The sequence below is a fragment of the Penaeus monodon genome, chromosome 43, assembly GCF_015228065.2.
Source record: "Penaeus monodon isolate SGIC_2016 chromosome 43, NSTDA_Pmon_1, whole genome shotgun sequence".
NCBI lineage: Eukaryota > Metazoa > Arthropoda > Malacostraca > Decapoda > Penaeidae > Penaeus > Penaeus monodon.
The window spans coordinates 29313559-29331058 of NC_051428.1; the positions used below are offsets into that span (position 1 = coordinate 29313559).

General features: G+C 31.6%; 1 protein-coding gene across 1 annotated transcript in view; it reads left to right on the top strand.

Annotated features, from left to right (window-relative positions):
• LOC119568347 (chromatin modification-related protein eaf-1-like) overlaps positions 1 to 17500 on the top strand; it is a 180078-nt gene that overhangs the window by 52197 nt on the left and 110381 nt on the right. The window contains 5 exon segments of the mRNA XM_037916803.1: positions 1377 to 1463; positions 5788 to 5962; positions 7226 to 7422; positions 7814 to 7823; positions 7950 to 8014. Coding sequence (XP_037772731.1) covers positions 1377 to 1463; positions 5788 to 5962; positions 7226 to 7422; positions 7814 to 7823; positions 7950 to 8014 — 534 coding nt within the window.

Here is a 17500-nt window from a genome sequence, read left to right on the forward strand (position 1 = left end):
GCCACAGTTTTCCGACCTGCGGCAGCTGTGCCACGATGAGGTATAGTGGCCGTGCTACGGAGCGCTGTCTGTCGGCTTCCTGCTTCCGTAGCCCGGAGGAGGAACAGCGCCTTTTTTGATCCGGGTGTTGTCGGCTGGCTCTTGGGTCCGACCTGAAGAGGCGTCCTGTCGCATCCCATGTATTGATATTCGTAAGTGAGAGGTTCCCGTCCGCCAGCACTTCGGAAGGCACGCCAACCACGTAGCCTAGGGAAGGATAAGACTAGGCTGCTGCTCCTATCCTCCTCTCCCACTCTCTCGTGGCCGTAACACCATTGTGGAAGTTTCTCGTCTTCCCTCGCTGCGCGAGGGATTCCCCATGAAAATGTGGTGGAAACAAAAGCCTGTGCGGACGCTCATATCTGGAGCTTGAGGATTCGACGGATGCCAAGAATAGAGGTTGTGCAATGCTTCTGGCCCAACATCTCTCTGCCCTCCCCTCTCTCTCTCTTCCGTGTTCACTCACAATTATTAACTTCAAATTTAGCTGGGTTTATATTAGAAGTACGATGGCGACATCGTGGCTGTGTGCAGCAGGCCTGACAGTGCTGCTGCAGCTTCTTTTTCATCCGTCCCCTCGAGTGGGGCCGCCGGTCAACGGACCGTTGCTCAGCCTCTTAAGGCTTGCCCGCCATTGTTGTGGCTCCTCTCGCCTGATTCATGCTTATTCTTACCTATGGCATGATCCCTAGGTCACGTTACGGAGTCGGGTCGGGGTCGCGTTTACGCAGTGTCCAGTGAGACTTGGCTGGGGAGGTAGAGTAGGGGAGGGGTAAGGGGGTGCAACACACATGGCCGTCGGTTTGCTAGACGAACAGTACCCTGTTTCTCAGCATTGGATTTCTAGAATATCTGATGTTAATAGACACCTAATATGCATGTTTAGACACCGTACTGTAGGGGATTCGAAGTTAATGAACAAAACTGATTTTGCATTATTATTATTATTATTATTATTATTATTATTATTATTATTATTATTATTATATTATTATTATATTATTATTGTTATTATTATTAATGCTATTATTATTATTATCATTATTATCATTATTATCATTATTATCATTATTATTATTATTATTATTATTATTATTATTATTATTATTATTATTATTATTATTTCATCATCACCATCATCATGAAATTATTATCATCATCATTATCAATTATTATAGTTATTCGTAAGTGGTGTGAAAAGTTGAATGCAGTTTCCACAATAACCTCGAATTCCCAATGATGCAGTGTTATTGACTCTGCCGTAGTGGTTTGGTTAGTGACTTAGAGTTGCTGTAGGTTTTTTGGATAACAATAACCGTAGTCTCCTGTATTATCAGAATGGGATACGCCCTATCCTCAACGGCGTGCCAGCTGGGAGAGGTCGATGGATGTCCAACCGTGCGTCCCACCCAACTGACCTAGAGGTTCGACCCTGATTACATATATATATATATATATATATATATATATATATATATATATATATATATATTATATATATCTTGTCTCCAAACACTAGCACGAACACAAGCACACGCACTTCCACACTCTTATACTGTAGCACGTGCATTCATGTACGCGCGCACAGAATGACATGCATAGACGCATACACCTATACACTTAACACATACACAAGTATATTTGCAGATATACAAAGACTGGATACTAAATACGCTGACATCCACACACTACTATAATTCTTTGGCGAGTAAGCTCGAGCGTGCGTCTCACTCTCACGAACACGTACCCGCATATGCACCCGCACACCACCCATACCCGCACAACTACCCGTACCTGCACCCGCACACGTACCCACACCCGAGCACACGCACTAGCACATTCGCACGCACCCGCACCCGCACACCCACCCGCACACTCGCACGCACCCGCACCCGTACACTCGCACCCGCACCCGGACACACGCACCCGCACCCGGACACACGCACCCGCACCCGGACACTCACACGCACCCGCACACTCGCACGCACCCGCACACTCGCACGCACACGCACCCGCACACTCGCACGCACCCGCACACTCGCACGCACACGCACACGCACACTCGCACGCACCCGCACACTCGCACGCACCCGCACACTCGCACGCACACGCACCCGCACACTCGCACGCACACGCACCCGCACACTCGCACGCACACGCACCCGCACACTCGCACGCACACGCACCGCACACTCGCACGCACATGTACACGCACGCACACGCACCCGCACACTCGCACGCACCCGCACACTCGCACGCACCCGCACACGAACGCACACACTGATAGACATGTATATAAATAGTTTTTTTAACAATTATTTTCCCCTGCAGATGCTTTTAACAGTCTTCTATTCGGAATGAGCATGAATGTCGACTATGCATTATTTTTTCCTTATAAAGATATAAAGATGGCAGTTTATTGAAATACAAAGCTTTTCCCATGATATACACTCCAGTAAAGAGGGGTAGTGCAAGATCGTAGTATAATTTATCATTGTCTACACATCTCCCTTATTGCTGTGCAACTTGGTGCAACATTCTTTAGAACCACCTGCAATGCAGATGTGTGCAAGTATTCATAAGAAAAGAAAAACTTGATTCAAATTGTATATTGTTTAATTTGTGCCAATTAGCATAGGCTTTTATTGATTCTTTTACATGGGCATACCCAGGGTGCACTTGTTAGCTGCAGGATTGGCCAGCTTTATGGCTCTAAAGTTCAGATTTTTTGGCGATAGCAATGGAGAATCGACTTCGGACCATGCTAGCGGGGCGAAGCTAGATGGCCACGCGTTGGCGTTTCTAGTCCATTTCCTCGGTGCGTCGCAGGCTTCAGTGGCACATGGCGTAGGGTTTCAGCCTGCGTAAGAATCGGCGCTGGCTAGCTGGCTCAGCTGTGGCCAGGGGCTTGGGTTTTGGGTTGGCCGGGTTGATTGGTGCTTTGGTTGGCAGATAGGCTTAGTGCTTTTTTTGGGGCTGCCAGGGGGCTAGAAGGGGTGCCCCCCCCCGTCCCCTGGTTCTATCCTTCACCCAAATTTAGCCGAAGACTCCGGAAGGATAGAGGGTAGGGCAAATATTGGGGCTGGGTTAGGTGGGATACAGGACAGGTGCATGCGGCGTTGTCACGCGCTTGGCCTCTTTAAGTTTCATTCGAAATCTGCGAAAGATTGACGCAGTAAACGTTTGAAGTACCTGCCTTGGCAGAAAGACCAAAGGCATGTGGAAGTGGTCCTGAGTGTGTTGCAATTAGTTTCGCCCACAGGATCAGTTCACGGGAACTGCACCACCTATCTGTGTATGCATTAGGGATATTGCACTACTAGGCATGGCATTTTGATAACAGTCCGTTAGTGTGGCGCTTGGATGACAGTTCAGTTGATTTTGGCATTTTCTACAAGTTCTGTTCTGTCTTATTGGATGAATAGAAAGCCAAAGATGAGCGATCACGGCAAGTACTGCTTGCGTCCTGGTGCGAAAGGAATCGAGGGGGGTTCAGGCCCACGTAATTGATGATAAGACTTATCCGATCACCAGCAGTTTGTCCAAAAGAATATATAAAATGAAATAAAACAGTAGTGCGTCGAGATCTTGAACCAAAAGACACGCATGCGTGCGTGCGCGCGCGGAAGCCGTTGTCACACTCACTGTGGGGTAGGTCTATTTCAGTAACCAGTGAATTTCGTGTATCCACACGTGCATCATTAGTATCTTTGGTCAGTAATTTACTTTCATAACCGAGGAACTGAACCGAAGTGCCATTTTATATATATATTTGAAATAAAAAAGTTTTTTGAATGGGAAGGCATACGTCATTCACTTAGATTATGATTAATCAACACGATTAACATGTAAACCTACAAGAAACGCTATAAGCATTTAGTTCCGCCTCACAAACGGAGGACCCGCAAAGCAACCAAGATATAATTTACGTTGGCACTCACCCAGGCCTCTCCGGGAGTAACTAACCACGAAGGCGTTAGTAAACCCAAATTTTGCCGTTTCTTGGAATCCTTTTAATGATCCATATCGATTGGAAGGCACAGGCGTCGTCTGTCCTCTGATTCACTAAAAGACGATGTAATAAGATGCGAACCGGTCAACGGCTTGTGCGTGGGGCAGCGATGTCAGCGGAAGGGGAGAGACATCCCATTTTATGCGAAACATTCCTGCGCCGAGATCGCTGGAAGTCTGGGAAGGGAGGGCGGGAGTCGTGGAGTGGGGGTGTGGGGTCAGGGGCCGGAGGAATGGCCAGCGCCTTCTCTCAGATTCACTTCGGACAAGACACTGCTGCGTTTACATTTGCAATACCTGTTTTTTTCAACTTGTGTTCTGCGCGCACCCGTAACATGACAATCACATGTTCACACACACGGCATAACACACTCACGGCATAACACACTCACGGCATAACACACACACGGCATAACACACACACGGCATAACACACACACGGCATAACACACACACACGGCAGAACACACACACACGGCAGAACACACACACACGGCATAACACACACACGGCATAACACACACACGGCATAACACACACACGGCATAACACACACACGGCATAACACACACACGGCAGAAAACACACACACGGCAGAACAACACACACACGGCAGAACAACACACACACGGCAGAACACACACACGGCAAACACACACACGGCAGAACACAGCACTCATGCACACGCACACTCACATGCACATGTACATGCACATGCACATGCATATGCACACGCAAATTCGGAAATGCGCATTTACTTTCACACATTTACATTCACACATTTACATTCACACACACACACACACACACACACACACACACACACACACACACACACACACACAAGCACACACACACACAAGCACACACACACACACACACACACACACACACACACACACACACACACACACACCCCACACACACACACACACACACACACACAACACACACACACACACACCACACACACACACCACACACACACACACACACACACACACACACACACACACAAAAACACACACACACACACACACACAAGCACACAAGCACACACGCACACACGCACACACACACACGCACACACACACGGGGGGGCACCAGTCTATTGATAAGGAATGAAAAGTCCTGAGCATTTTAGGGAAGAATCAGTAATGTATTGTTGATGGCTTTGGGTAAACCTAAGACCAGCTTCTGTCCAGTCTTTGTGTAAATGCAAAAAGTTGCTTGTTAGTTGTATCTGAATGGTACTGTCAATAATGGGTTTTATGTATTATTGTGAGTGTTATTCTGCAAAGACATGACCCAGGAAATTTTGGTAATGGGATAATAAGGGTAAACATTTCCTTTTTGTATGAGATAGTATGCTGGTGTGGCTGGGGGTGAAATACCAGTGCTTGACATACATACCTGCATGTTTGCTAAATGCCCAGATCACTCATGTATATTTTGTTTACTAATACATTCTGGTACAGTGTGATACTGTGGTTATGTAATTGTTTTACATTCATAATATAGATTTGAGATGCTGTATGACAGTTTTACAAGTAGTATTTGTGTTTGTAACTTTCTTGATACAATGCAAGGTTGCTTTTAGAAACAAAATCATTGTATGGAGATGTACTGGTTCAATTTTTACTGATTACTTTCATTTTAATCCCACTCTTCTATATATAAATTTTCAACAATCATCCAGAGTGTCTGAAGTATAAACATCCTCCACCTGCCTTTCAGTTTCCAATGGGTCCGCCACGGCAGGCAACGCCACACACGCAGCCTGGGCAGTTCCACACCCCACAGATGACTCAGCCTCACCCCACAGGCCACTTCCAACCCATGCAGTACCACCAGGCTTCGGGAGGTAAGCACGAGGCCACACCTACCATGCAGTTTCGGCAGCCCCAGGGAGGTAAGTAGCTCGTGGGATTTGTCCTTCGTTATTGTGTTGGATTGGTGTCTTGGTTCAAGTGAATTTTTTGTGTGTGTTGGTCTTCTGTGCTGCTGGCAAGGGTGGTTCTGTAGGTTTTAACCCTTTGAGGAGGTGTTTGGTCTGAGTGAGAATCTTGTTCTCATTTTCTGGTTCCAAACTTTCATTATCTGCTATTAGTATTGATTATTATTTAATCATCATCATCCATTATCAGTCATCATCAGTAGTTGTCGGCATTAACAATCATCATCATCATCACCACCATCAATAATCATCATCACTACCATCAGTAATCATCATCAGCATCGATAATCATCATCATTGTCATCAATAATTATCATCAATTATCATTCTTCCATATTTTATTCTGTTTTCTTTTCTTTTCTTGTCTTTTATAACTTTCTTTGGATTATGTTCCTGTATCAGTAGAAGAAAATTACTTATACATTTCATATCATTTCTTTCTGTTGATATTTTAGTTAAGAATTTAGTTATTCAAAACATAAAAAAAAAAAAAAAATATGGAGATCTTTGGCACTGCCCTCTAAAACTATTATCTATTGGTTGCAACTTTCTAGTTGATGTTGAAGTACCAGGAACGGAAAAGAAATGTAGGAAACCACATTACTATTTCACATCCTAAAGTACATTTTTTGAATCGTAACATCAGATGACAATTTGGTAGAAGGATTGAAATCAACCAGTGTTTGAGGAATGCTGCTATACTGATTGATCGTTGGTGATTGATGCTCAGCATTTGGTAGCCCCCCCCTCCCCTCTCCCATCTTTACCCGAAGTTCCCAGTTCACTTTGCTTCACCTCCAATGATGCTCTTCTCCTTGATGATGTGGTTTGACATGTCCTGTGTTTGTTAGGCTGAGCAGAATTGCCTCATTTCCTTATCTCAAAGGCAGTGGATGTAACTTCCTTCCATAAGCTGTCTAAAAACAAGCTCTTCTTAATATCGTCAGAGCACTTACTCATGCTGCTTGCCCACCAAGCCGAATGGACTCGGCTGTTGAGAATGCAGAGGCTAATAGTAGATTTGAAACTCAGTTTCTTGCCTTTGTTAGATATATAGTGGTGATGTACCTCCTTAAAGGGTTAGCTAGCTACATGGGATTAGGTAATTGGTGATACTTGTGTGTGTGTGTTTGTGTGTGTGTGATTGTTTATATGTTACCAATGCTTGTGATTGGAAATAAGAGTTTAGATACATAGATATCTTTTCTTCCTTTCCAGTGTTTTACCCACCAAACAGTCAACACCAGCAGATGAAGCCAGGTTCAGGACAAGTCCCACAAAGGGAGCGCAAGACGCTAGCAATTGTAGACCCTAATACTGGTAAAAACATTCTTGATGACATGAACATGAAGTTTGACAAGAGCCCAACTCCTCCCCAGTCATCAGAGTCTAGTGCTAGTAACACTCCAGCACCAGTAAGTTCTTAAAAGTAATTTCTCAAGCTGTCTTTCTTGTTCACTTTTCTTCCTTGTTTTGGGGCCGTTTTGGGGTATGTTTTGTAAGAAGTTGGAAGTACAGTTTGAATTTATTTTATTTTTTATGGTATACATTTTGTTATATATTATTTTAGACAAGAATTTATTTATATTGTATAGCAAAAATTAGGGATATAGTGTACTATTTGTTTTACAATTTTTAAAAGAAAGTAATTGAATTTCCAGTTGCCTTTACTACATTTAACAAATACCTTTCCCATCCTATCCACCTGTCTGTCCTTCATGACTGTCCAATCTCCAAAAAGGGAACACATAACATTTCTACAAAATTTGTATTGCCTGAAAATCAGAATGTGATATTTTCCTTTAGATGGCTGTGAGTAATTGTTCTGTTATGAAGTTTTATTATCATTCACATATTTACACTGAGTATTAATTTACTTGTTAATTGTGGATGTTAGTTAGGAACATGTACATTAGATGCTAATAAGTCCTTACAATTTTAGCCTTTGATACAGAAATCAACAATGTTTTGAATAAGAAAGACTTATATTTTATGTTCACTTCAGATGTACATTTTAAAACTTTGTTTTTAAGAATGCCACTTTAAGAATGTTAATGGGATTCTATGGCACACTAGATGCTCTAGCTTCAACATTAATGATTTTAAAAATTTTTTTGGGTTTAATTTAGTTGGCCAGTTTTGTTTTAAAAAATTAGGACTGATTTTAGGGATAGGGTTTAAAGGGAGCGGGGGAAAAAGGATCTACTTTTAAAAAAGAATTTGAATCGGGGCTTTTTTGTGTAGTCCTAAATAATTTCTAGGCTTGCAATAATGATTGCAGACTTCATAACAGTTCCACAGGTGATGTCTTGACTTTGGAGATTTTAAGAGTGAGTGAGTGAATATACGCAAACAAGTAAATGTTCAGACATTTCTACATTTTAGATAGCCAGAATATTTTAATCTGCTTGGTTATTAAAGTAGCTGAAACATGTTAAATTTATGTTTCGTACATTAATATATCCTGAAATCCCTTTGAATGGGGAAGGGTGGGAGATTAAAAAAATTTCTTTAATAATTCCGAATGTTTTTTCCCCTCTCTCTCTCTCTCCCTTTTCTCTCTCTCTCCCCTCTCTCTCTCTCTCTCTCTCTCTCTCTCTCTCTCTCTCTCGATGCAAAATTACCTTAAGAGATAGAGATTGCAGGTTTTGTCTTGTAAAAAAGCTCCTCATGAAAAAAAAAAAAAAAAAAAAAAAAAAAAAAAAAAATATATAAAAATTATATAAATATTTTATAAAATATATATATAAAATATTAAAATTTTTAAAATATATTTAAAATATATATATAAAAAATATATATAAATATAAAAATTTTAAAAATATAAAAATAAATATTTTAAATATAAATATATATATATAAAATAAAAATATCTAATATATATATTTATATAATATATATAATATAATATATTAAAATATATGATATAAAATATATATATATAATATAAAATTATAAATAAAAAATATAAATATATAAAATATAATATATATAAATATTTTATATATATAAAAATATAATATATAAATATAAATTTTTATATAATAAAATATATATATATATATATATTTGATTAATAAAATATAGATTTTAAATTTTATTAATATTATAGAATATAAAATAAATTTTATATATAAATATTTTATATAAAATAAAAAAAATATAAAATATAATAAAATAGAAATTATAAAATAAAAGAAGAAATAAATTTTATATAAATATAATATTATATATTAAAATATAGAGTTATAAAAGATTAGAAAAATATATAAAGAAAAAATAAAAAAAAATAATAAAATAAAATATAAAAAAAAAAAAATAATATAAATATAAAATTTAAAAAATCAAAATAAAATAAAATATAAAATAAAATAAAAAGAATAAAAATAAAAAAAAATATTTTAAAATAAAAATTAATTAAAAAAAAAAAAATAAAAAATATATTTGATTTTATTTTTTTTTTTTTTTAAAAAAATATATATTAAAAAATATATTTAAATAAAATAATTTTATATATATAATAAAATATAAATATTATATATATATATATAAATAGTATATATATAAAAAATATGTATACGATAAAAATAAAAAATATGTAATATATATATAAAAGTATATTATATTAAAAATATTAAAATATATAATTTTTAAGAATATTATAAATTATTAAAATATATATATAATATTAAATATATATAAAACAGTATTTAATTTAAAAATATATATGAAATATAAAATATATTGATATAGAAATATTTAAAAAATATATAAATAGAAAATATAAATATACAAGATATATACAAAATATAAAAGAACTTTTATATAAAAATTTTAAAATTTTTAAAGATAAAAATATAATAAAAATATATTACTATAGAAAATATACAAAATATAAAAAGATATTTAAAAAAAAATAAATATAAAAACAAATATATATAATATACATAATCTATATAAAATTTTAAAAAATACAATAAAATATAATAAAATATATATTATTACATAATATATAATAAAAATAATATATATTTAAATAATATCTATATATATAAAATAAATATACATATATATATATATACATAATATATATATATAATAATATATATTATATTATATATATATATATATCTAATATATATAATAATACGATAATATATAATATAAATTATATATACTATAATATATATATTATACTATATATATAACATATATAATATATATATATATAGCATATATATATATATATATATATATGAATATATATATGTATATATATATATATATATATATATATGAATATATATATGTATATATGAATATATATATGTATATATATGTATATATGAATATAAATATATATAAATATATATAAATATATATATTATATACATACAGATATATATGTATGTATGTATGTATGAAGTGAATAGAAATGAAAAGTAACAACCACTTTAAGCAGTTAGACGGTAACATATAATGTCTAATCATGGAAAATTGAGCCCAAAATCCAAGTGCCAAGTATCGATGCCACGCACGGCTGTACCTGCCCAAAGTTATAAATGTGAAACAGCTGTTGGGTGGTTTGGCCCTGATTGCAATCATTAATAATATACCCCCCCCCCCCCAAAGTAGCCATTATTTCCTGATGGTGGGAAGGCTAGTACATGGCTCAGAATGGAGCTTGCAAAACCTATCATGAATTAATTAAACACTATAGAAGGTTTCACCATTGAAGGAAATTGTTAATGGTTCTTAAATGTTTGCATTTATCAAGGTTGATATCTGCTAAAATGGAGTTTGTGCACTGCGTGCCGTGATATTCATGCTTACCATAATCATTTTATGGAGAATTCACTCTAGTAACTCTTGTTTGTTCAGCTCTAGCAGATGTTAATTTTACTTTTACATAAGCAGATGTTAAGTTTACATCTAGGTATAGTGTGGACACTATAAAGTGAGAACTTTTTCTGAATATGCATTGCTAAAATGTGGTACATCAAATGCATGTGCATTACATCTTTATCAAATTAATTCTTTGGAAATTAGTAATGGCAAGAAAGGACCATAATGATGGATTTTATTTAGAATGCTTTCTTTAATTAAACTCTTACACTAACTGTTTTTTGTCCATGTACTTATTGTTTGCATTGGGGAAGAAGAATTGCCATGATAAAGTTAGTGGTAAAAGGCTAGATTAAAAAGGTATAAGACAGTCTAATTAGTTATTGAATTTATTGTTGACTTCTGTATCTGTGATGATTTTTCATTTGTTCAAAGATATTTCAGTTTATGGAGAAAAGTTAAATTTTCATAAGATTTAGAAGGGTAAGAGTTAAGTTGTTTATAAATGTATACTTTTTTCAAACTTGGAAATGAAACTTTGGAGGATTTTTTATTTTCCTCCTATAGTTATGTATGTCTACTGTGCCTTCAAAACTTTGATCTATCTCTATCTGTCCATCTTTCTGTTATAGTTTCTGCAATACCCAGTTATAGGTAGATTCCACCCCCCTTTGAAATAGTTTTTATGTAGGTAAGTTAGATGTTTATATATTTTTCTTCCCCACTTGGCAGAGGCCGACCTGCCCAACATCATGTAAATTTTATTTTTTCCCCTAACACAACCTTCTCTATTGTGTGAATTCTCCTAAAGGGCTGTTGCGATAATAGGACATGGTATAGGCATAGTCAAGTAAGAACTAATTATCCCCTACGTGATTTCTGGTTGGATACACTCACTCATCTGTGGGAAAAAATATGGGGACTTGAAACAGACACACACGCATTTATAACTAACAAATATAGGAAACAAAAATGAAATATGTGTTGCAGTTTGCACAGAGATACTTTTGAAGCTATAAGTTGGTGGACATCTTGGTTGTTTACAAACAGGCTGCGAGTCGAAGTGAACTACCTCAACGCATGGTGTAGCTCGACTGTCACTGCATTTCGCGCATGATCTGCCTTGCCCGAATAAATGCTGGTAAGGTGTCACCAAGGGTCTGGTATTTTTCGCCATGACAAAATGATACGTCACCTGTTTGTGAATGGGTATATCAAGTGTCCCACATATCTTTGAAATCAGGAATGTTTTGATGTTTGCATTGTATGTAGTATAATGACTCAGGTTAGTTTGGGTCAGGTTAGGTTTGGTTACTTACTATAGTCTAGGATTTGATTTCATATTATTGGAGTGCTATAGGTTACCGTATGATCTTTGCAGTCATGATTGACCACGAAACCTGCAGATTAGAGATTGTTAAACTGTTTCATGCTTTTGCTTGAACTATATAATATATAACCTGTTAATTATGTAAGTCTAATTTTGTGTACTTGTTTCTATTATCTGGTTATCCCTCTGTATCCACATATGCAGAAAAGTAAGAAATTAAAAGGGAAATTAGAGACATTACTTTAAATGTTTGATTGATGTAAACTTCATATAGATAGTGTTAAATGAATTATTAGACCGTACATGTAAAAAAATTGATTGTCAAACTGGTACATAGGACAGACTGAAATATATAAAATGATGCACTCAGTATTTCCATTATATTTCTTGCCCAAAAGTACAATAATAAACAAAATTCACTACTATTAAAAAAAGAGTAAAAATTTGTAAAAATGCATAAATATTTGCACAATTTAACTTAACAAGATTACCATCAAATATTATTGTACTCAATGGGAAGCTGAATACCACTTTCAGCTTTTCCAGGTCACAGAGTTCAGGGAGGTTAGGGAATTTCTTTAATTGTGGTTTTAGGGATCCCATGAAATCCTGGCCTGCACATTTATTTGCTCCAAAGTTCTAATGCTTTTATTGGAGAAAACACAGAATGAATGGAAAAATTGTATTACAGCATAGCACTTTTGGTTTATGGATGAGCCACCTTATGTCAGAAAGTAGGCATTAGTAGGTTTTTATAGAATAACAAATGTACAAGTATAAAAAATTGATAGTGACTTCTCCATAGTGTCACTCATTAAGTACTTCAGCTTTAAAATTTCCCAGATTGCCTTTATTTACTTGCTAATTAGAATGAACATTTGTTGTTACCAGATTCATTTTTTAGAAAGGTTATTTAGTGTATTAAATTCAAATTTTTATTTACCTTTATGGCTTTTAGACCAGAAGATTACTCTGCATTCATGCAATTAGGTGAGCAAGCAGACATGTATGAACTAAAATTTTTGTGTTGATTTTGAAGTATGTATTTGGTTATATATATGTACTGTTATGTATGTATACATGTATGCATAATTATACTGTATAGTTAAAGGGACATCAAAGAAAGAAAAAGAAGAAAAAATAGTTTTGGCCCTTGACTTATGTGATGGTTAATTTTGGGAATCGGTGAAAATTATAATTTTGTAAATGCAAGCAGTTAGTATTTTTTTAGGCTAGGTTACAGCTAGGCTATTCAAGACCATTTCATGTGGTTTACCTGCTCACTTTGGAGAAGTCTGTTTGTTATGATGAACGAGGTGCAAAGGCTGGGTGGCAGGTATAAATGCCATACGTGGTTGGCTCCACTAAGAGAGGTTTTGTATTAAGAATTTGTTTGCTGCTTTAGTCCTCACTGTGGATGAATATCCATCAAAAGTAGATTTCAATTCTCTCTACCTGTGTGTGTGTGTGTATATATATATACATATATATATATATATATATATATATATAAAATATATATATATACATACATATATATATATACATACATATATATATATATACATATATATATACATACATATATACATATATATATATACATATATATATACATATATATATATGTATATATATGAATATGTATATAATATGTATATGATATATATGTATATATATATTGTATATGCATATATATGTATATGTATATATATGTATATGTATATATATATATATGTATATGCATATATATATGTGTATATATATGTGTATATATGTGTGTATATATATGTGTGTATATAAAAATATAATATGTATATATATGTATGTAGATATATATGTAATAGATATGTGTACTTCTATGCCTATATATATATGGGTATATATATGTATATTATATGTGTATAATATGTTACTATATCGTGTGTATATATATGGAATATATGTATCTATATTAATGATATATGTATAATATATGTGTATATAATGTAGCTATTATGTGTATATATAGGTATCTTATATATGTGGATATATATGTATATATATGTGTATATATATGTATATATATATGTATTATATATAACAATAATATGATATGTAGTATGTAGGCTATAATATATGGCATCTAGTATTATAATAAAAAATATATAATGTATATGTATACGTATGTATATATATACATGTATTATCTATGGATATATATATAAAAAATATATCTGGATATGTCTATATGTGTTATATATATGTAGGTATATATATATGCTATATATGTGTGGTGTAATATATGTTATATATGTGGAATATACATAATACAAGTAAAAAAAAAAAACATATACATATACAATATACATATAAATATAAGATAAACATATACATGTATCTGCATTATACATATGTATATATATACATATATATACACATGTAGATGACAATATATATTTATATATATATATATATAGTATGTTATATTATAGTTACTCTATATATTTATAAAGTTTTATATATATATATTACAGTTATATGTATACTTTATATTTATATATATATTTATATATATTTATCAGATATTTATATATTATATATGCATATATATATATATAGATTATAATTATATATATATATATATATGACACACCAGGACTCTATATATATATATATATATAGATACTATACTATATATAACATATATATATATATACCTCTATATATATATACAGTTATATTATATAGTATATCATATATATATTAATATATATATTATATATACATATATGCATATATATTATAGATATATATATCATCTATATGCATAGTGATTGTTTTTAAAAATTTTTTTTTTTTTTATATATCTATATGCAGATATATATATATATATAAGTATATATATACATATATATATACATCTATATATTATACATATATATATATTTTTAATATATAAATATATATATATATTTATATATATATATATAATACCTATATATTTAGATAATCTATATATATACATATATATGATATATATATATATACCCATATCTATTTATATATATATAGATTCTACATATATTTCTATATATTATATACATATATATTTATAAGATGTTATAGATATATTATAATACCTACATACATTACATACATACAAAATTTTATACTGTATATGCATAGATATATTATATATATATATACGATATATATATATATAATTACATTATATACAACATACATGCATATTTATATACATGTATATGCATACTAATATCTATATATATATTTATATATATGATATACATGTGTATATATAAATATATTATATATATATCTAGCATATACATCTATTATAATATACTATATATTATTCTATATATATATACATATGTATGTATGTTATGCATAGTATGCATGTATATGTATGTATATATATGCATATATATATGTACCTTGTATATACATGATATATATGTAGTTATACATGCATTATATAGGTATGTATATACATGCATATGATGTATGTATATAATGCAATATACTGTATATATAAGCATATATATGTAAGTATATATAGGCATATATATGTATGTAAATATTATGCATATATATGTATGTATTTATATGCATATATATATGTATATATATATACAGGGACATGTGTATATATATATATATATACAAATATGTCTATATGTGTACACACATATATATGTATATATATGTATATACACATACATTTACATGTAAATATACATATATGTATATATACATATACATGTATATATACATATACATATGTATAAGTATATGTACATATCTACATGTACATATACATATATATAAATATATAAATATATGTGTATATATATATGCATATACATATATATATATGTGTATATATATGCATATACATATATATATGCGTATATATACATATATATATGTGTGTGTGTATATGCATATATATACACATATAATGTATATGCATATATATACATTTTATAACAAATTTATATATATTATGCTTATATGAATATATATACATATTCATATACACATGTATACATATACATACATATATATACACATATATGCATATATGTATGCATATATGCACACATGCATGTATATATATATAAATATATATATATATATGTATATATATATAAATATGAATATATGTGTATATATATGCATATATATTTATATATGCATATACATATGCATATATACATATACACATATATTCACAAGTATACATATATACATATATATATAATGTATACATTTATACATATATATAATGTGTATATATATATACATGCATATGTATATGTGTAGTCATGTTTACACATATGCATATTTATATTATATAATTATTCATACATATATAAGTATGTAAATGGTGGGGCCATTGTGAGTTCATATCCACTAGATGTATACATGTGCATATACATATGCCTATAAATGTATATGCATATATATATGTATATATATAATATGCATATATGCATATATATGTATATATATAATATGCATATATATATGTATATATATAATATATGCATATATATGTATATATATAATATATACATATATATATATGTATAATGTATGCATATATATGTATATATATAATGTATGCATATATATGTATATATATAATGTATGCATATATATGTATATATATATAATGTATGCTTATATATGTGTATATATATAATGTATGCATATATGTGTATATATATAATGTATGCATATATATGTATATATATATAATGTATGCATATATATGTATATATATATAATGTATGCATATATATGTATATATATAAATGTATGCATATATATGTATATATATATAATGTATGCATATATATGTATATATATATAATGTATGCATATATATGTATATATATATAATGTATGCATATATATGTATATAAAATGTATGCCTATATACGTCTATATATAAAATGTATGACAATATATTGTAATATATATAATGTAGCATATAGTATGTATATATATATAAATGTATGCATACTATGGCTATATTATAATAATGTATGCATATATTGTATATATATAATGTAGAATATATATGTATGATATATACATGATATGCATATAATGTATGTATAATATAATGTATGATATATATGTATGTATATCGTATAATGTATGCATATATAGGTATATATATAATGTATGCATATATATATGTATATAATGTATGTATATATATAATGTATGCATTTATATATGTATATAATGTATGTATTTTATCTAGAAGGTACTGTATTATATATAATGCAATAGTAATA